General features: G+C 53.0%; 1 protein-coding gene across 2 annotated transcripts in view; it reads left to right on the forward strand.

Annotated features, from left to right (window-relative positions):
• Mark4 (microtubule affinity regulating kinase 4) overlaps positions 1-19368 on the forward strand; it is a 30046-nt gene extending 10678 nt beyond the window's left edge. Inside the window, exons 7-18 of one of the 2 annotated variants that reach the window (XM_050126302.1) lie at positions 1216-1272; positions 2840-3076; positions 6960-7079; positions 7437-7536; positions 8943-9052; positions 9148-9307; positions 11059-11276; positions 13272-13375; positions 15149-15427; positions 15568-15647; positions 16691-16735; positions 18083-18294. In XM_050126302.1, the coding sequence (XP_049982259.1) occupies positions 1216-1272; positions 2840-3076; positions 6960-7079; positions 7437-7536; positions 8943-9052; positions 9148-9307; positions 11059-11276; positions 13272-13375; positions 15149-15427; positions 15568-15647; positions 16691-16735; positions 18083-18147 (1575 nt within the window). In that variant the 3' untranslated portion in view covers positions 18148-18294. Of the gene's footprint in view, positions 1-1215; positions 1273-2839; positions 3077-6959; positions 7080-7436; positions 7537-8942; positions 9053-9147; positions 9308-11058; positions 11277-13271; positions 13376-15148; positions 15428-15567; positions 15648-16690; positions 16736-18082 lie in introns of both variants that reach the window. The other variant, XM_050126301.1, reaches the window with a different exon arrangement.
• The last annotated feature ends 885 nt before the right edge of the window (positions 19369-20253 follow it).

Genomic DNA, 20253 nt, shown 5'->3' on the forward strand with positions numbered 1-20253 from the left:
AGCTGGTAATGAGCGTGGGTATACAGGTGTGTGGATGTGGAGGCCTGGGGTGAGGGCGGAAGGATGGGAAAAGTACCAGAATATGGATGGCAGAGCTGGGGTGTCCCAGCACTCAGGATTGCTGCAGGGGATCAGGAGCTCAAGGTCATCCTCGGCCACCTCAGCTCGAGGCTAGCCTGGGCTGCACGGGACCCAGTCGTGAGAGAAAGGCTGGGGAGCTGGCTCAGGAGGTGCAGCACCGCTGAGCCAGCCACAGACCAGAGTTTGGCTCCCTGACACCGGTGGGGTGGACAGGAGGGGTGGACGTGGTGGCTCCATCCCAGCACTCAGGAGTCAGGGATTACTGTGGCTGGGGAACTGCACTAGTTTGATTGGCAAGCTCTGGGTTAGCCAGAGAGACACCTTTGCCCAGTAAATAACGTGGAGAACAACGAAGACCCCATGTCCACCTCTGGCCTCCACACTCATGCGCACACACACTCACATGCGTGTGAGCGTGCAGAAACACACACAGTCTCATAGAAGACACACAGAAAGGTCTGTGGGCCCTTTATGAGGTACGTGTGTGGGTGTGTGATAGCTGCATCCACTGGAGGGCAGGGTGGGAGTGGGGCTTCAGGGCAGCAGGGCCTGCAGGTGCTGTGTTGGGTGTGTCGTGCAGTGCCCTGGTGTGGAAGATTCCATGGAGGGCACAAGTCGGGGTGTGGACATTGGTGGGTGAGAGTGTATATGGAGGGAGAGGACACACCAGAAGTCAGGTGACTGGATATGCAGTGTGAGGCCCGAGTGCGAGGATGCGCAGATGTGAGGGACAGATTCAGGGTGCAAAGATCCAGTGCAGGTATGAGACACACAGGCGTGTCAGCCCGTGTGACTTGCAAGTGAAGCATGAGAGCGCCCTTTGTATGGGGTGGGACCTCCATCAGGGGCTGCCTTTTCGGGGTGAGGATGGTAGCCCTAGTGAGTTGGGCCCACACAACTGTTTCCAACAGGGGCACTTGGGGAGTTTCCACACATGGCCTAGTCCCATAGACGTGTGTGTATATGTGTGTGTGCCCGCGCGCGCTTGTGATCTGACTGAATTTCAGGTGTCAGGTGCTGGAGTTTGTCTGGGTCCCCTGTTCTCTGACCTGACTGAGGCCCCAGGGGGGTGTCCCGGGTGTGGCGGTCAGCCACAGTGGTGGCTTCAGCGCTGCCGACTGTCTTCTACTGCAGATTGTGTCTGCCGTGCACTATTGTCACCAGAAGAACATTGTACACAGGGATCTGAAGGTAAGCCCCTCCCCCGTGACCAGGCACCCCAGCCCTGCCAGCCATGCCTCATGCTCCCGAGCTGCCACCCAGTACCCAGGGTTCTTTCCCAGGCCTTTGTGAGGTGGGAGGACTGGGAACAAGTGTCCTGGGCTGGTCTCAGAAGGGCGGGTGAGATAAGGTATCAGCATTCGGCCTTCGGGGCCTTGAGGTGCCTCTGACATTGTTCCTTCTTCTGTCCGCTGGCGTCTGTGAGTGAGAACTCGGCTTTCAATTCCACAGGGTCTTGGGATCTTAGGGTGACAGAGAGGCCACAGCGCCAGCACCAGGGCATGGGAAAGCAACCCCTAGGGCCCAGCCTCCTGCTGCAGCCAAGCCTGGCAGCCTGTCTGGCTTTTCCTCAGACCCCCAATCAAAGAACACAGAAATCTAAGACCTGATAGTTTGGTAGGCTCCGTGCAAGCCGGTCTGGGTCACCCTTCGTCAGCACCTACCATGTGCTGGGCTGGGCACTAAGGGCTTAAAGACAACTCTGAAGTCTGAAGACCCTGGGGAGGGTCCAGAGGTGGCCTAGTGGATAAAGATGCTTGCTGTTCCCGCCCATCAGTCCTTCAATCCCCAGGGACCCAAGTGCTGGAAGGAGAGAGAACTGACCCTGCAGTTAACCTTTGACCTCCACAGGTCATGTACACCTCCCTTCCCACTCCCCAGTCACTTGCATACAATAATAAAAAAACAACACCAGAAACCCTGGGGCTAGCTCCAGAACACTGGGGGCAGAGGCAGGAGGAGTTCAAAGCCAAGGGTTCTGAACTCAGTTTGTAATAGAGTGTTTTTTTGACACTTGCAAGGTCCTGTGTTCAGGTTCACCCACAGGGGGCAAAAGGGGATCAACAGAGTTTAAGGCCAGCCTCAACTCTGTGAGACCCTATATCAAAATAGTTAAAAACAACAATAACCAAAAAAAAAAAAAAAAAAAAAAAACTCTGGGAGAAGTTGGGTTTGGTGGATCTCACCTGTAATTCCAGCTCTCTGGAGAAGGAGGCAAGGCACTTGGGAGGGTAGCCTTGGCTACGTAGTGAGGTCAAAGCCACCTTGAACCACATAGACTCTGTCTCAACAACACAAAAAGGAGGCCCCCTTGCAGACATGAAGCCCACTGTGGAATGGCTTTGGATACTAGTTCTGTCTGTGACTGGATGCTTGCTCTGTGAGGCAGGCACTTTGCCGGCATCACCTGCTAGGTTGATGAGAATTGATCTGGAGGTTGCTCGCCACCTAGTGGAGGAGACTAGAATTGATCAGAGTGCTCATCCAAGACCATCAGAACTAAGGTGAAGGCTGGACTGCAGCGCCTCAGATTCATGAAAGAAAATGTGACCAGGCTGCGGGCACGGCTCAGTCTGAAGAGCGATGACCTGGTGTTGCCAGAACCACAGGCTGTATTAACAAGCGCACTTACACTGGGTGTGGTGACTCGTGCCTGTAATCCCAGCCTTGGGGAGTCAGAGGCAGGAGCAGCGCCAGTTATCAGCCAGGCTCAGAGTGAACCTCTGTCTTGATCCGCTGGCCTCCTCTTCCCTCTCAGGCTGAGAACTTGTTGCTGGATGCCGAGGCCAACATCAAAATCGCTGACTTTGGCTTCAGCAATGAGTTCACGCTGGGGTCGAAGCTGGACACGTTCTGTGGGAGTCCCCCGTACGCTGCCCCAGAGCTCTTCCAGGGCAAGAAGTACGATGGGCCAGAGGTGGACATCTGGAGCCTGGGCGTCATCCTCTACACGCTGGTCAGCGGTTCCCTGCCCTTCGATGGGCACAACCTTAAGGTGCCAGGGACAGGGCGGGCAGGGGCAGGGGTGACTTGGGGTGACTTGGGTGCCTGCCTACAGGCCAGCCCGTGGGACCAGAGATATTGGGGATCAAGCTGTGAGCTGCTCAGCTGGTGGATTTGGGTTCTAGTCGTGGCCAGCTCTGGTGAAAAACAAATCATTAGAAACTTTTGGGTCACGCCCCATCTGAGGCTGTTCAGATCTACTGTGTGTGACGGGCAGAAACGTGGCAGGAGGGGTGAGCCACAAGAGCAGTGACAGGGGCCAGGGTGGGGTTTCATTTCCGTGTGATACCCAGAATAGGGAAGTCCATATAAAGTGGGAGTGGAATGGTGGGTGCCTAAGGTCAGGATGGGGGAGGGGAGAGCAGCTAAAGGGCTCGGAGGTTTGCTGTGTGTAGGATGGAACTGAGGGTCAAGTACTCTACCCCTGAGCCACGCCCCAGCCCCTCACTGGGGGATTCTAGGCAGGGGCTCTACCCATGAGCCACGCCCCAGCCCCTCACTGGGGGATTCTAGGCAGGGGCTCTACCACTGAGCCACTTTTATAGGGCTTCTTTTAAAATGATAAAAAAAAATACCCTGAAATTATTAGTGGTGATGATTTTGTGCTCAGCAGACACCCTACAACTCCTCAGAGTTGTGCTTTCACGAATGGTTTTTGTTGTATAGAATGGGATCTGCCTGATATTCTAGCCCCGAAGAGGCTGAGGCAGGGGCTGGCCTGCATCTTAGTGACACACTGTCTCAACAGAAGTCAAAGGGAGCTGAGGCTGTAGCCGGTTCAGGAAGCCCTGGGTTGCTCCCTCAGCACCACAAAAAACAAAAGGTGCACAAAAAGATTTCATCTTAGTTTACTGGACATTTCTTCAGTGGATCTCGGCGGAAACAAAAGGAATGAGCAAAATAGAAAATCTTTATCAGTTGCTGCCTGGTTCTAGGGAGGAACCCAGAACCCAGATAACTGGAAGTTACTGGAACTGTGGGGAGGGTGTCATCAGATTGATTTGAAGTTTTTTTTTTTTTTTTTGTTTTTTTTTTTTTTTTTGCCCCCTTTGAAGTTTTGCTTTGAAACATTGCCAAGACACAGAAAAGCTGCAAAGAGAGAATAGAGACGGCCAGTCCTTTTCAGGAGGGCCGTGCTGGCTGACATCCAGCCGAGGGCTGCTGCTGTCACTGCGTACGCACGTAGCCATGTCATTATTGATGCCTGCTGGACAGTTCATTGTAGACACTGTGTCCCTCTGTCCTTCAAGGCTGAGGCCGTTATCTCCTCAGACTATGGACATTTTCCTGTGGCTGGTCACACACAGGAAATGCAACATTGAAACACTGCTGACCCTCATCGGACCAGCCACAGTTAGAAATCATTTGTCTGAGGAATACTGAGCCACACCCCAGCCCCTCACAGGGGATTCTAGGCAAATGCTCTACCACTGAGCCCCAGCCCCTCACTAGGGGATTCTAGGCAAATGCTCTACCACTGAGCCCCAGCCCCTCACTGGGGGATTCTAGGCAGGGGCTCTACCACTGAGCCATGACCCTAACCCTTCTCTGGGGCACTAAGTGATCTGACTTGTGATTGGCTTCAGGTCAGTGATTTTCAGAGTGTCCCTCAGTCTAGTTGGTCTTATGGCCCCTGTTGAGTAGTTCCTGGAGGAATTCCTCAGCAGCTCCCTGTGCCAGGGAGGATTGGCCACTGCAGGAGAGCATGTGGGCAGGAACTGTTTTTAACTTTTTGTCCCAGCATAAAGAGCTGAGCCCTTTGTCCCTCGGTCAGCCCCTCCTTTCGTCCAAGACTCCGTAACAGCAGCCCTCTCTCTCCCTTGTTGAGGCAAAGCTGCAATGTGCTTGAGGGGTCCCGGAGCAGAGAGAAAGGAAGTTTAGATATAAAGCCAAGACCTTTTCAAAGGCTCAGGCTAACAGCTCAGCTGCCCCAGGCCCTTCTCATACCCTGTTGTGTTTGCTCACATTTGTGTGGGTGCCGACAGAGGCCAGAGGGGGTGTTAGATCCCCTGGAACTAGAGTCACCAAAGGAAGGTATGAACTGCCCCGTGTGGGTTCTAGGAACCAAACTTAAGTCCTCTGAAAAAGCAGCAATCACCATCAGCCACCGAACCCATCTCCAGACCTGCGGATGCTGTGGAGATCCAGCCTCAGGTTTTCTTCCTCACACTGCTCCGTGAGGCTGCATCTTTTAGTCACACACGGAGCTCTCTGGTGTGGCTGCTCTCGCTGGCCCACTTGCTCTGGCGACCCATTCTCTGTCTTCAAGGCTAGATGGACAGGCGTCCGCCATGTGCAGCTGGTGTTTTGGTGGGATTTAGGGATTGGAATCCCTATCCGCACAGATGCTGACAAGCTCTTGGCCACTGAACCATCCTCATGGCTCTGTCATGTTCTTTATGAATCCCTTAGGCAAATCCCTGGAGAGGTGGCCCAGAGGCTGAGAGCACTCGCTGCTCTCCTAGAGACCCAAGTTGTATTCCCAGAACCAAGGAAGATCGAACATCCTCTTCTGGCTGCTGTGGGCATTGCACACACATGCCCAGATAAACACAGACACAGACGGATCTCTGTGAGATCAATGTCTACAAAGCAGTTTCCAGGACTGGTTCCATAACTATTGAGAAACCCTGTCTCTAAAAAACCAAAAAGAAAAACAAAAATCAAAACAAAAACAAACCAAAAACCAAATAAAAGAGTATCCCTTTGAATGCGGTAGAATGGGATGTTTAGGGGATTGGGGCAGGAGGGTTGTGAGTTCATGGCTAGCCTCATCTATAGAATTCTTTTTCCCAAACCCCAGAATAAATGGACATTAGCAGTATGGCTGTGTAGGAGACAGGTACTAGGTGAGGATAGTGGCGGGGTCCCTTCCCAGTGTAAGCCTGGTCTTCACGTGCTGTTCCCTCTACGACTGAGCCTCTACCTTTTTTGAATGAGTACTTGCCTAACTCACAGGAAGCCCTAAGTTCATTTCCCACCGCTGCATCAAGGGAATGTGTTTCCTTATGCCTGTAACCCCAGCACGCCAGAGACAGGATCATCCTTGCCTATACAATAGGTTTGAGGCCAGCCTGGACTGCGTGAGATTCTGTCTTCAAGATTCTGAAGGGGAAAAAACAAAATTAGACTGAAGGCTGGGTATAGTGAAACATTCAATTCCAGCGCTTGGGAGACAGCCAGAGCTATATAGCAAAACCCTGTCATGAGTTTTTTGAGACAGGGTGTTTATCTCTGTAACAGCCCTGGCCATCCTGGAACTCACTCTATAGACCAAGCCGACCTTGAACTCACAGAGTTCCTCCTGCCTCTGTTTAAAGATTAAAGGAGTGCCCCACCATGGCCCTGCTTTAAAAAAAAAATTTTTTTAATAAAAAAAAATTCGACCTAGAAACTGCTCAGGGCCTGGGGATGCGGCTCAGCTAACTGCCGGTCAAGGTGTACAGTGCCGCATAAGCTAGACATGGCACACCTGTGGCCCCGCATTCTCAAGATGGGGGGGAAGCTCAGAAGTGCAGGGTTTGAGGCTTGCTCTGTGAGACTCCATCTTGAAGTTGGGGAGGACTTTTAAATTCCTGCTTTTCAGGTGCCCCCATCTCGCAGATAAGAGTATAGCCAGGAGAGTGGAGCTAAGCGTCCCTTACTGATTGGGCTGGAACTTCTTCCAGAGGTCTGGGCGTGAGGGTGGGGAGCAGGTGGTTTGCAAGAGGTGGGATGAGGGGTGAGCCTTGTCTACAAACGTGGGGGTAAGGCGGAGTGGGGGGGGATGAGGGGTGAGCCTTGTTTGCAGAGGTGGGATGAGGTGGAATGGGGGGGATGAGGGGTGAGCCCTGTCTACGGAGGCTAGCGTGCCTTCTCCTATCCTGTCCTCCCAGGAGCTGCGGGAGCGTGTCCTCAGAGGAAAGTACCGAGTCCCCTTTTACATGTCTACAGACTGCGAGAGCATTCTGCGGAGATTTCTGGTGCTGAACCCCGCAAAACGCTGTACCCTAGAGGTGAGCCCCAGCCCCCCCATGCTCTCTGGACCCCTTCCCGTCTCCTGATCCCTATGGCTCTATCCATCCTGCCTGGGGCTGGGCCCCAGCTCTAAGGGGAGAGAGACAGCAGAGAGGAGGCCCTTGGGCGGGTCCCCCCCCCACGTCAGTAATTAAGCTAATGAACTCCTAGGATGATTACAGGGTTCTGGGGACCCAGATGATGCGGAGGAGGGTGGTAGGGAAGACTTGGGGGTGGGGGGTGGAATAGCTGGCTAAGCCTCAACAAGCCCTAGTTTGGGGGTGGTAGACTCTGTGGGGAGTCCCACTTATGTCACATTTCTGGTCCCTTCTGACACCGATCTCCCTTGCCCTCAGCAAATCATGAAAGACAAATGGATCAACATCGGCTATGAGGGTGAGGAGCTGAAGCCATACACGGAGCCCGAGGAGGACTTCGGAGACACCAAAAGAATTGGTGAGCGTCAAGGAAGCAGGTTCCGCCGGCTCGGCTCGGGTGCAGTGCCGCAGAGCCAAGGCTGCCATCGCTGCCTCTCTTGCTGGGCAGCGTCTTGCCACAGCTCATCGCTGAGCGAGGGGCAGCAGTTGAGGAATGTATTATTCCTGCAGCACGTTCGAGCTGTGTAACCCCAAGTGTTGCCCTCTCTGTGCGTCTAGTCCTTATCTAGGAAATGGCAATGTTCACACAAGCCAGCTCAGCACTGAACATGTAGGGGAAGGAGTTGATCTACATACCTGCTCACTTCAGTGCCTGGCTTTGACTGTGAAGCTCAGAAAACAGATCGCTGGGGCTGGAGAGATTGGCACTGGCTGCTCTTCCAGAGGACCCAGGTTTAATTCCCAGCACCCACGTGGTGGCTCACAACCATCTGTAACAGTCCCAGTGGACCCAGTGCTTTCTTCTAGCCCCCTAGGGCACCAGGCATTGAGGTGTACACAGATATACATACAGACACAGCATCCATGCACATAAAATAAATAGGTAAATAAATAAAAATAAGCCACTGATAACCCAGCATGGTGGTGTGTGCCTGCAATCCGAATACTTGGGTCATCCTTACCTATATAACAACCTGAAGGCCAGCCTGGATAGATAGATAGATAGATAGATAGATAGATAGATAGATAGATAGATAGATAGATAGATAAAGAACCTTCTGTTTCATTGCTAAAGAAATGGACCGCCAGGGGGGCTTGGGCAATGGCTCACAGGTTAAAAGCACTGACTGATCTTTCCAAAGGACCTGGGTTCAATTCCCAGCACCCACATGGCAGCTCACAACTGTCTGTAACCCCAAGATCTGACACCCTCACACAGAGATACATGCAGGCAGACCACCAATGCACATAAAATAAGAATAAATTAAAAAAAAAAAAGAAATGGACCACCATAGGAACATGACCACATAGTCAGCTTTTATGATTGCAAACCATAGAAAATACCACTGTAATACTAATACTTCAAGGTTGGGGCATGGCTCAGTGGTAGAGCCCCTGCCTAGAATTCCCCAGTGAGGGGATGGGGGCATGGCTCAGTGGAAGAGTGCCTATCATATGACTTCTGAAGCTATCAGTGTGGTCTAGTGGTTTTGATTTGTCAAAACTTGGTGGTGTGCATGTGTTGACCTAACCATTGTGTCTTTGTGGTTTGGACAATGATTGGTCCGACCTGGGTCACACACCTACTCTGGGTAGGAACAGGTGGGGCTTAGCAAACTGGACCCATTAAGGAAGGACTATTCTTCCCAAAAAAAAATTCCTATGCCCCTGGAAGAGGGGAGAGGAGCAGACACTGTTGAGAGACAGGGGTGGAAGGGACGGCCTGGGGAAGGAGACTGACTCTTCTCTCCGTCCATCTCCCAGAGGTGATGGTGGGTATGGGCTACACACGGGAAGAAATCAAAGAGGCCTTGACCAGCCAGAAGTACAACGAGGTGACCGCCACCTACCTCCTGCTGGGCAGGAAGACTGAGGTCAGAGGTCGTGGGGCCTCAGGCCTGGGATGGAGGGACTCGGGGTCGGCAGCTCAGACAGAGGGCTGAGGTGTCGTTTGTGTTTTCTCTTGTAGGAGGGTGGGGACCGGGGTGCCCCAGGGCTGGCCCTGGCACGGGTGCGGGCGCCCAGCGACACCACCAATGGGACAAGTTCCAGCAAAGGCAGCAGCCACAACAAAGGGCAGCGAGCTTCGTCCTCCACCTACCACCGCCAACGCCGGCACAGCGACTTCTGTGAGTGCCCGCCCCGGAAGTCCAGCCCAGCCTGGACTGTCAATCACAAGCAGCTACAGATGCCGGGGAAAATAGATTTTTGTGAGGAGTTGTGAATCTCACTAGATAATCCCGGCCAGCCTCAAATTCACCATCCTCCTGCCTCAGCCTTCCAGGTGGTGGGATGACAAGCGGGCTACATCACCCGGCTCGAGAGGGGAGGAATGCTAGGTGCCATGTGGGTGCTGGGAATCAAACCTGGGCCGCCTGAGATCCTGCCTCACAAACATGGGTCCAGAGGTGGGCTCAGAAAAGGCTGGCATCTTAGAAAAACATGCTGACCCAAGCAACTGATAATATCTTTCTTGCCTCCTTGTTTTCCTGAGTTTGTCTTCACCTCACCTTATCGTTTCCTTGGTCCAAACGGGGACCTAGCCCATTAGTCAGAGTCAGAGCTTTGATAAGAATTTAGTTAGAGGGGGCCGGAGAGATGGCTCAGTGGTTAAGAGCATTGCCTGCTCTTCCAAAGGTCATGAGTTCAATTCCCGGCAACCACATGGTGGCTCACAACCATCTGTAATGAGAGCTGCTGCCCTCTTCTGGTATGCAGACACACACAGACAGAATATTGTATACATAATGAATAAATAAATATTTAAAAAAAAAGAACTTAGTTAGAGGGCAGAGAAGTGGCTCAGAGGTTAAAAGCACTGGCTGCTCTACCTGAGGTCCTGAGTTCAATTCCCAGCACCCACATGGGAGCTCACATAATGTGATCTGGCGCCCTCTTCTGGCTTGCATGCATACATGCAGGCAGAACACTATGCATAATAAATAAGGTTTATTTTTTTTTTAAGTCTAGTGGGGATGGGCGCTCTATAGCTGGAGCACAGAACATTTTCACAATGCACTGCCGAGAGCCTGCCTTCTTGTCTCTCCACAACGATGTGGTGCGTGGCCGTCCATGGAAATCTGAAATTTAGTTTCTTTGCTGTGGGAAAAGTATCCTTGGGAAAGCAGTCTAAGGTAGAAAGGCTGTATTTAGCTCAGGGTTACAGTCTGTCCTGGTGGGGATGTCACAGCTGCAGGAGCTGGTCACCTTGTGTCCAGTCAGGATCCCAGAGCAGTGACTGGGGGCGTGGGTGTTAGTGCTCAACACACTACTTCCACTCTTAGACAATTCAGTCCCCTCGTGGGGCCTGGTGCCGCCAGGTGGGCAGGGTTTCCCATCCTAATTAACATAATGACCTCACAGACAGACACACACTGATACACACACATACATACACACACATTGATACTTCCACAGGCAAACTAGACTGTCCCTGGCTGGATTCTCCAAGTGGTTCTAGACACTATCACCGTTACCAACAATTTACTTTTTGAAATAAGGTCTCACTATGTAGCCGTGGCTAGCCTGGAGCTCTCTGTGTAGAGCTGACTGACCAGAATGACATGAAACTCACAGAGATCAGCCTGAGGCAGACAGTGATGTCAAATACTTCACCATTAGCAACTGTAGCCAGCCGGGCCTTGGGGGCGCACACCTTTAATCCCAACACTTAAGGCAGAAGCAAGAGGATCTCTGAGTTCCAGGACAGCCAGGAATATACAGAGAAACCTTGTCTTGAAAAAAACCTGCCCCCTCAAAAGGAAAACAAAAGAAAGTGCAGCTATTATGAAGTGCCTCCTCTTGTGTCTCTGGGGACCCCCTAGATCCCCTCTTGTGTCTCTGGTGACCTCAGCTCTAACTGATCCCATCCCTGTACCAGGTGGCCCGTCCCCTGCCCCGCTGCACCCGAAGCGCAGCCCAACCAGCACTGGGGAGACGGAGCTCAAAGAAGAGCGGCTGCCGGGTCGGAAAGCAAGCTGCAGTGCAGCCGGGAGCGGGAGTCGGGGGCTGCCCCCCTCCAGCCCCATGGTCAGCAGTGCCCACAACCCCAACAAGGCAGAGATTCCTGAGCGACGGAAGGACAGCGCGAGTACCCCTGTGAGTGGCGGGCAGGTGGGAGGGATGAAAGTCCTCCCCACCCCACTGCTGAGAGCCTGCCCCATCCCCAGACCCCCTCCTACTCTGATCTTCGCTAACGTGTATGTAGCACACACAAATGACACTACCTATGAACAGTGCTCACTCGCCCTTCCCGCCTACATACACACACACACACACACACACACACACACACACACACGCGCCCCTTACCACAGAAGTCATCCCTCAAGCTGGGCACAGGGCAGTCCTGTAATACCAGCACGCAGGAGTCTGAAGCAGAAGAATTGTGGGTTCCATGCCAGCCTGGGCTAGAGAAATCTGTCTCAGGAAAGAAAAAAAATATAAATATGAAAAGAATAAGGAGCCTTTAATCCTAGCACTTGGGAGGCAGAGGCAGGCGGATCTCTGATTTCAAGGCCAGTCTGGTCTAGACAGGCTCCAAAGCTACAGAAAACCCTGTCTTGGGGGGGGGGGGGATTGTAGTTAATCTCAGGGTTGAGGGCATAGTTCAGGGCAGGGCACATCCCTGCAGTACCAAAATAGGCCAGAAGAGGGCGCCACACACACACACACACACACACACACACACACACACACACACACACACACTGGAATTAACTTGCAGTTGTGAGACACTGGGAGTGGATGCTGTAATCAAACTCAGGTCGTCTGGAGGAGCAGCAAATGCCTTTAACCCCTGCAGTTCCAACTTTAGGCAAGTCTTCGCTAAGGGTACTGGATGGCAAGGCTGGTCTGCTGCTGTCTGGAGTGTGTCGGGAGCCTGCTGCTCTCTGAAGTGGGGGGGGGGAAGGCAGTGGGGGGTTGCACACCTGAGCTGGCACTGACAGCCGCTGATGGAACTCTACCTGAAGGGATCTGTGGGGCTGTGTAGGGAAGTAGGGGGCGTTTAGAGCAGGTGACACGCCCACAGGAGTCCCAGGGAAGGGTGGAAGAAGAATGGAAGCGTAGCTCAGCCAGTAGGTGCTTGCTTACCCAGCAGGCAGCTGCACAGACCGCTCAACTCACACCTGGGAGGGAGGGAGGGGGGGAGGGAGGGGGATCAGAAGTCCATTCTCAGCTACAGAGTTTAAGCCCAACCTGAGATACATGAAACCATCCCACACAAAGGAGACCGAAGAGATGGTTCAGTGGTTACGAGCACTGGCTGCTCTTGCGAGGACCAGGGTTGGATTCCCTGCACCCACTTGGTGGTTCACAAGCATCTGTAACTCCAGTTCCAGGGAATCTGATGCCCCCTTCTGGCTTCTTGAGGTCACTGCATGCAGGTGGTATACAGACATGCAGGCAAAACAGTAGTACACATAAAATAAAAATAAATTATTAGGGCCAGGCACACGCCTTTAATCCCAGCACTCAGGAGACAAAGGCAGGTGGATCTCTTGAGTTTGAGGTCAGCCTGATCTACAGAGGAGTGTGTCCTAGGATAGCCAGGGCTACCCAGAGAAACCCTGTCTCAAAAAAAAGAAGAAGAAGAAGCCGGGTGGTGGTGGCACACACCTTTAATCCCAGCACTTGGGAGGCAGAGGCAGGTGGATTTCTGTGAGTTCTAGGACAACCTGGTCTACAAGAACTAGTTCCAGGACAGACTCCAAAGCCACAGAGAAACCCTGTCTCCAAAGACCCAAAAAAAAAAAAAATTTAAACAGAAATATCAGGCTCAAAAGATGACTCAGTGGTTAAGAGCACTGACTGATCTTTCAGAGAGCCTGGTACAATTCCAGCATTTACATGATGACTAACAACTGTTTGTAGCTCAGGTCCCAGGAGATCCAGCGCCTTCTTTTGGCCTCTTTGAGAACTAGGCACACACCTGGTACATAAGCATCCATGTAGGCAAAACACCCATATACATGAAATAATAAAAATAAATCTTTGCAAGGGAAAGAAGTGTGTCGTGGCAGAATGCAGCAAGGTGGGGAGGCTGGGAGGCATCTTCTCATCCTCCATCCCCTCTCGGTGTGCTTTCCACAGAACAACCTCCCCCCCAGCATGATGACCCGCAGAAACACCTATGTTTGCACGGAGCGGCCAGGGGCTGATCGCCCATCCTTGTTGCCAAACGGCAAAGAAAACAGGTACGCGAGACAGAGCCTCTGGGCACAAAAGGGAACATAGGGAGAGGGTGGGTATGTCCAGCGGCATCAGCCTGCCCTTTACGGGCAGATCTCAGTGCTGTGAAGGTAGGCCACCCTGTCCGCAGCCAGGAGCCTGGGAACCAGGTGGAGATTTTAAATAGGAAGTGAGTGACTGCGTGCACATAGACACACACACATACACACACGCACACACATGCATGCATACATGCCATGATACCACACACCTGAAAGGGAGGACCAGAGTGCAGGGTCAACCTTGGTTACATAACTAGTTCAATGCTAGCCTGAACTGCATGAAATCCTGTTTTTTGTTTGTTTGTTTGTGTTTTTAAATGAGTGCTGGGGGAGTGGTTAAGTTGGTTAACCCTTGCCTAACTGCCCAAAGCCTTGGATCTGATGCCTGTCCTATACCAGGGGAGGTACCACGTGCTTATAACCCCAGCTCTGGCTAGGTGAAGGCAGGAGGATCAGCAGTTTAAGGCCAACCTGGGCTGTGTCTCAACATAAAAAGAAAGAGGGCTGGAGAGATGGTTGGAGGTTAAGAGCGCTGGCTGCTCTCGCAGAGGACCCAGGTTTAATTCTTAGCGCTCACGGGTGACTCGCCGTGTACCTCAGTTCCAGGACATACGGTATCCTCTTCTGGCCTTTGCAGGCACCAGGCCCGTGTGCACAGGCGTACATGCAGGCAAAGCACCCATGCACATTTAAAAAAAAAATTGTTTTGAAGGAAAGGGAAAAGAGAGGAAGCATGAATTGCCCCACTCAGGCCAGACATTTTTTTCCCCCGCTACCAAGCTTTGGGTACCGTCTTCACTGGTACCCAGTGCATTCTGGGATGTAGCTGTGGATGCGTGTGTGTTACGATTTGTGGGTATCAGTGTGAACCTGGGGATGCTCAGCACTGGGTTAACGGGGACATTGCAAGTTTCTCTTCTCTAAATGGGACTGGCACTAACTGCCCGCAGGTCGCACAATCCTTTACCCAGGGTTTGGATGGCATTTAATGACAAGGAGATTATTTGGTAGTTACTAAATTAAAAACCAAAATACCAATCAAGGGGGTTGGTCAAGCAGCGGCTCTCTGGGTGGCCTGACCGTGTCTAGAAACTGGGTAGGTCCTAATCCCTCCATTTTGCAGCAGGGAGAAGTTGAAGTTCCCTGTCTAAAGTTGCTCAGCCAGTGTGAGTCCTAACTTGTGATCAGCCTGAGATGTGACCTTCAGGTTCTCACAGGGAACAGGACTAAGCTGCAGAGAAAGCCATGGCTTCAAAATGATTTCTGAGACAGAATCCAAGAACAGGCTCTTCTTAACCTGTCCATGTCCCTGTGGGCGCCTGCTCAGGGTTGAGGTCTGTGCCAAGTGCAGGTCTCCCAGCAGCGTCTTTGAGGGCATGGTCCGGAAATGGTATAAAGAACAGTGGCTAGCAACCTACTGGGTAGAGGCCAGTCACGTGACTCCTCCTCGAAGCACTGAGTGTTGGAAACTAGTCTCCAGGAGGAGACTTCATGTGTATGACTCCTGCTAGCCCTAAGGGTTTGGATGCTAAGAGAGAAGGGGGCAGGTGGATTCTAGGGAAGCACAGTAGCCTCTGAGCTCAAGGCTGAGCTTGGGGGTCCCCGGGAATGAACGCATTGGAGGTCTGGTGTTACAGTTCTGGAAGCTAAGCAGAGTCAGGTCTGGTTAGAACTAGGATGGGAAAATCTGGAGGGTGAATTTAGACCCCGACCTGACGTGTCATTCTCTGCCCACAGCTCCGGTACCTCACGGGTGCCTCCTGCCTCTCCCTCCAGTCACAGCCTGGCTCCCCCATCGGGAGAGCGGAGCCGCCTGTCTCGAGGCTCCACCATCCGTAGCACCTTCCACGGGGGCCAGGTCCGAGACCGGAGGGCAGGGGGCGGGAGTGGCGGGGGTGTGCAGAATGGACCCCCAGCCTCACCCACGCTGGCCCACGAGGCCTCGCCCCTGCCCTCCGGGCGGCCTCGCCCCACCACCAACCTCTTCACCAAGCTGACCTCCAAACTGACCCGAAGGTGAGCTGCACCGATGTGGGGTGTTGGTGTGGGCCGGTTGGGGGGGTGGGGCCTAACCTGTCTTCTCTGCTTTGCCTCCTGCATCTGACCTCTTGGTCGTCTGCTCCTCCTGCCACCCCTTCCACCCCCTGACCCCACAGGGTTACCCTCGATCCCTCTAAACGACAGAACTCTAACCGCTGTGTCTCGGGCGCCTCTCTGCCCCAGGGATCCAAAATCAGTAAGTCCCGCTCTGCTCTGGCTCCCCCTCTATGTCTGCATGGTTGGCTGAGTGTGTGTGGGACCTTGGGAGGAGCCCTGTGGGCGGAAGCCGGGTACAGGGTCTGTGTGTAGGATTTGTTGCCGGCGGATGGACGGGGCAGGTATCAGCTCCGATCAGCAACCTAGACCGAGCCTTTTAGCTTCTCTCTGTCCTCTTCTGCAACACGAAGCTAGTGACCACAGAAACTGTTTCCAAGGGTGGTTGTGAGGACTCAGAAAGGACATCGCTCAGACAGCCACTGTCCTTTGTGTTTCTGTTACCCATTGATACCCACTGTGTGCCCGCATGGCTGGAAAATGTGAAACATCGCCACGGTGACGGAGCCGCCCTTCTAATAGAGGAGGGAAGGAACACACGTGTGCCACGAGTTAGTGAGAGTTCTGACGGGAAAAGACCCGGAGTCTCAGCTCTAGAGAGGCTGAGGCAGGAAGATCCCAGGTTCAAGGCCAGCCAGGATATAGAAAGGGATTATGTCTGAAAATTTCAAAAAGAATAGAGCTGATGGGGTGTTTGAGGAAGAGAAAGACATGATTCAGCTGTAAATCTGCTGTGTAGAATCCCCCAATGAGGGGCTGGGGTGTGGCTCAGGGTAGAGCCCCTGCCTAGAATCCCCCAGTGAGGGGCTAGAGTGTGGCTCAGTGGTAGAGCCCCTGCCTAGAATCCCCCAGTGAGGGGCTGGGGTGTGGCTCAGTGGTAGAGAGCTCTCTAAGGAATGTGTCTGTCATTTGAACATCTGTGCGTGTCTGTGTGAGTGTGTCTATGCCTTTTTCTGTGTACGTGTGTCTGCCTGCCCCTTTTTTTCATCTTTCAAATCCTTCAGTATTTCTCCAACCTGCACTAACCATTTACGTGTGGACCCCGCTCTGGATGGAAGGGATCAAACCCAGACTACAGCTCTCGCCTGAGCTGCAGCAGAGGCTGCCTGGAGTCTGGTGGCAGTGGGGAGGGGGAGGGGCTGCTCATGTCCAGATGTACATTCTGTCTCTTCCCTCCTCCGCTAGGGTCGCAGACGAACCTGAGAGAATCGGGGGACCTGAGGTCACAAGGTGAGTGTGGTCCCCACCCTGCCTGTGTGCACTCACCCTTTCTAAGGCCCCATCTCATGCTCTAAAAGCCAACTTGCTGGAATATCCTGGGACCCCTCCACCTGTGCTGAGACTGACTTCCGCCACATCACATCTGCACACTGTCCCATAGTCGTCAGTGTTTTGAGCCCTGTCCCACCTGCAGCCTAATGTCCCTCCAATATTGTCCTCTGATCTGTTACCCGCATCTTCAATCCACTGCCTACAGCATGTAGGCAAATCCAGTCACGGAATAGCTAAGTATTGGTGGAGGCCCGGTCTTTCTCATTTACCCCTACTGGGTTGTGCCATTCTAGGACAAAAGCTATAGTGTCTGTAAAACAAATAGATTTCACTGTGCCATAGTACAGTGTTACATCCATACTGGCTGCAGTCACACGGGTCTGCCGATCCAGCAAATGCAGTTTCCAAACCTGCCAAGGCTACAAAGAGCACAAGGCCAGCCTTGGGCAAATTAGTGAGAGCCTGTCTCAAAATTTGGGGCTTGGGAACTGGGATGTAGCTTATTGGTAGAGCCCCTGCCTAGAATCCCCCAGTGAAGGCCTTCAGGTATGGCTCAATGGTGATTGCTCACCTGGCCTACCAAACTCCAGCCCTACAATGAGGAAAAAATTAATTTGTATGTGTATATTCCAATAAAACTTTATTTACAAACGCAGGCAGCGCTACAGTTTACTCCACCCTGCTTAGTTTGACACACCACCAGTTCAGAATCCACCAGGGAGTCTCATTGGCTGGGTGTAGGTGACATGTCTGTCTCTAAGCTGATGCCTGTGGCCAGAAGAGTGCGGGGCTCTGGTTTGCCCGCTTTGGTCCTATGCACATACCTGGCATGCACTTATTAGCCAGAACATTGACTATGCCAAACCAAAGAGAGATGAGAGGCCCCTGAGACCTGTGAGCTACAGGATGCCGTGCCTTGGCTCAGACTGTGGCCAGCATGGGCTACACAGTGAGATCCTGTCTCAAAAAAAAAAAAAAAAAAAAAAAAAAAGATTTTGTGTGTGTGAGCCCTCACATGTGCGTGCATACATACATATACATACACATACATAGCCAGGCATGGTGGCACATTGCGTTAATCTCAGCACTTTGGGAGGCAGAAGCAGGCAGATGGATCTCTGTGTTTGAAGCTAACCTGGTCTCTAGAGTGAGTTTCACCCTTTTGGCCCATAGTTGGGGGGCGGGGTGGGCCTAGTTGCATGGACATGCAATGCAATCTTCATAACACTTTATGTCCTTGTGTGGGTGGGGTTGGGGATGCGGGACCTCCTCTGCCTTGTCTGATCCCTCCTGTCCCCTCCTCAGTTGCCATCTACCTTGGGATAAAGCGGAAACCGCCCCCAGGCTGCTCCGATTCCCCTGGAGTGTGAAGCTGACCAGCTCTCGTCCTCCTGAGGCCCTAATGGCTGCCCTGCGACAAGCCACCGCAGCTGCCCGCTGCCGATGCCGGCAACCGCAGCCGTTCCTGTTGGCCTGCCTGCACGGGGGTGCGGGCGGGCCCGAGCCCCTGTCCCATTTCGAAGTAGAGGTGTGCCAGCTGCCCCGGCCCGGCCTCAGGGGCGTCCTCTTCCGCCGAGTGGCGGGCACCGCCCTGGCCTTCCGCACACTCGTCACCCGCATCTCCAATGACCTCGAACTCTGAGCCGCCACCACCACCACCACCGCCGCCGCCGCCATCACAGCCTGGGTCCCTTCCTCTTTTTCTGTTCCCTTTTACTTCTCCAAGAGGAAAGGGGGACAGAGGAGAGGGTGCCCCGTATCTTGACCTCAGTTTCCTCGGATTATATTGGTGGATGTGGGGACATATGACATGATGAAATAAGGCTCGGCAGGGGGAGCTGGCACCTTCCTGGGGCCTCTCGTGCCCCACCCCCATCTTGCTCTGCTGCAAGGAGCTGAGGAGACTTTGGGGATAGGAGTGATAAGGGAAACTGAGGAAATTATCCCATTCAGGGAGACCTGCCAGGCATAATGACGAGACAGAACTTGGGGGTGCAGGGAGTGGGGGGTCACAGGCAGAAACTTTCCCCTCTCCTTTATGCTCTAACCCCCTTCCGCCCCAGGCTGGCGCGGGGCACTTTGTACAAATCCCTGTATATACTCCTGTCCCTCTGCAGAGGTCTCTCGGGGAGCTGCCACTGTCACCTCTGGTTTTTAAGTTATTGCCCCCCCCCCCCGTCAGCTCCTCATTTGCAGCCTGTTACCCAATAATTAGTAGGAGAGTCCCTCTCATTCCCAAAGCCCTCCCTGGCCGACCTGGGGTTTTCCTTCCCGGCCCTTGGCCTGCAGGTGAGCCAGGGAGCTGGGGACTTGACCCCAACCTGTGGTTCTGCTTGCTGAGCCTTGGTTATCTCATCTGCAGAATGGGAACAGTGGGGTTGGAGGTTCAAGGACGACTAAGGAAGAGGCACAACAGAACTCAGCCTCTCCCCATGAGGCCCCAGCGTTCTGTCAAACCCTCCTCTTGTCCACTCGCTCCCCTCTGCCGTATTACACTGGACTCAAAACCTCTTCCTATTCAGTAATACATGTATTCAATAAACACTCAATGACTGGTGCCCACTCCACGCTAGGCCCAGTTCTGGACACGAGTGCGGAGCCCGTGTGGGTTGTAGCTGGGCTCAGCTGGTACAGTGCTTGCTTGGAATCCCAGATTCCACCCCTAGTCTGCGAAGATCACTTGTGTTGACAGTGGTGACACATGGCTTTAATCCCAGTGCTCTGGAGGCACACGCAAGCCTGGTCTGCAGAGAGTCCCAGGACAGTCGGGTACACAGAGAAACCCTGTCTGAAAACAAATCCGTGTGTGTCTGGCCTGTAATCCCAGCATGTAGGAGGTGGAGGCAGGGTAAGGGCCAGCCTGAGGTACATGAAACAACCCACAAAAAATGCGTTTGCAGAAACCTGCCGGTGATGAGTAGTTGAGCAGCCTTTGGTTTTGCGCTGGGTCCCTGAACTAGCCCTTGTCAGTTGTCCAATCTGTCGAAGTAGCAGTGGTCGGCTTTTGACATTAGAAAGTATTGGACTCATCTCACTGTAGGCCAGGCTAGCCTTTTACTTACGGATGGTATCCTATGTGGGGACAGCCCAGCCGTGCCTTCTGGGACCTGAATCCCCAAAGAGGCCTGACTGGGATTCTTTTTTCAAGGGCACTAGGGAGCCAGAGCATGGCAAGAGGCTGGGTGGGTCAGCGGGCAAAGCAGACACGTGACAGACTAAATCCTCTGAGTCTTTGTCTTCAATAATGGATCAATGCTGGGCAGTGGGCGGCACGTGCCTTCAATCCTCAGCTTAGCTGAGGTCCAGGGCTGTCTGTCCTCTGAATGTCACAGAGAGGGGAGGTGACAAAGACAATTTTCCAGATACTGGACCTTCCTGAGCAATGCCATCCCTGTTTGAAAACCTCTGCTGGTCCCAGCTCCACTCAGCCATTATTTCATTGGTTTTTCAAGAGAAGGTTTCTCTGTGTAACAGCC

The sequence above is a fragment of the Alexandromys fortis genome, unplaced genomic scaffold (assembly GCF_014885135.2).
Source record: "Alexandromys fortis isolate MF-2015 unplaced genomic scaffold, M_Fortis_MF-2015_v1.1 scaffold_240, whole genome shotgun sequence".
Taxonomy (NCBI): domain Eukaryota; kingdom Metazoa; phylum Chordata; class Mammalia; order Rodentia; family Cricetidae; genus Alexandromys; species Alexandromys fortis.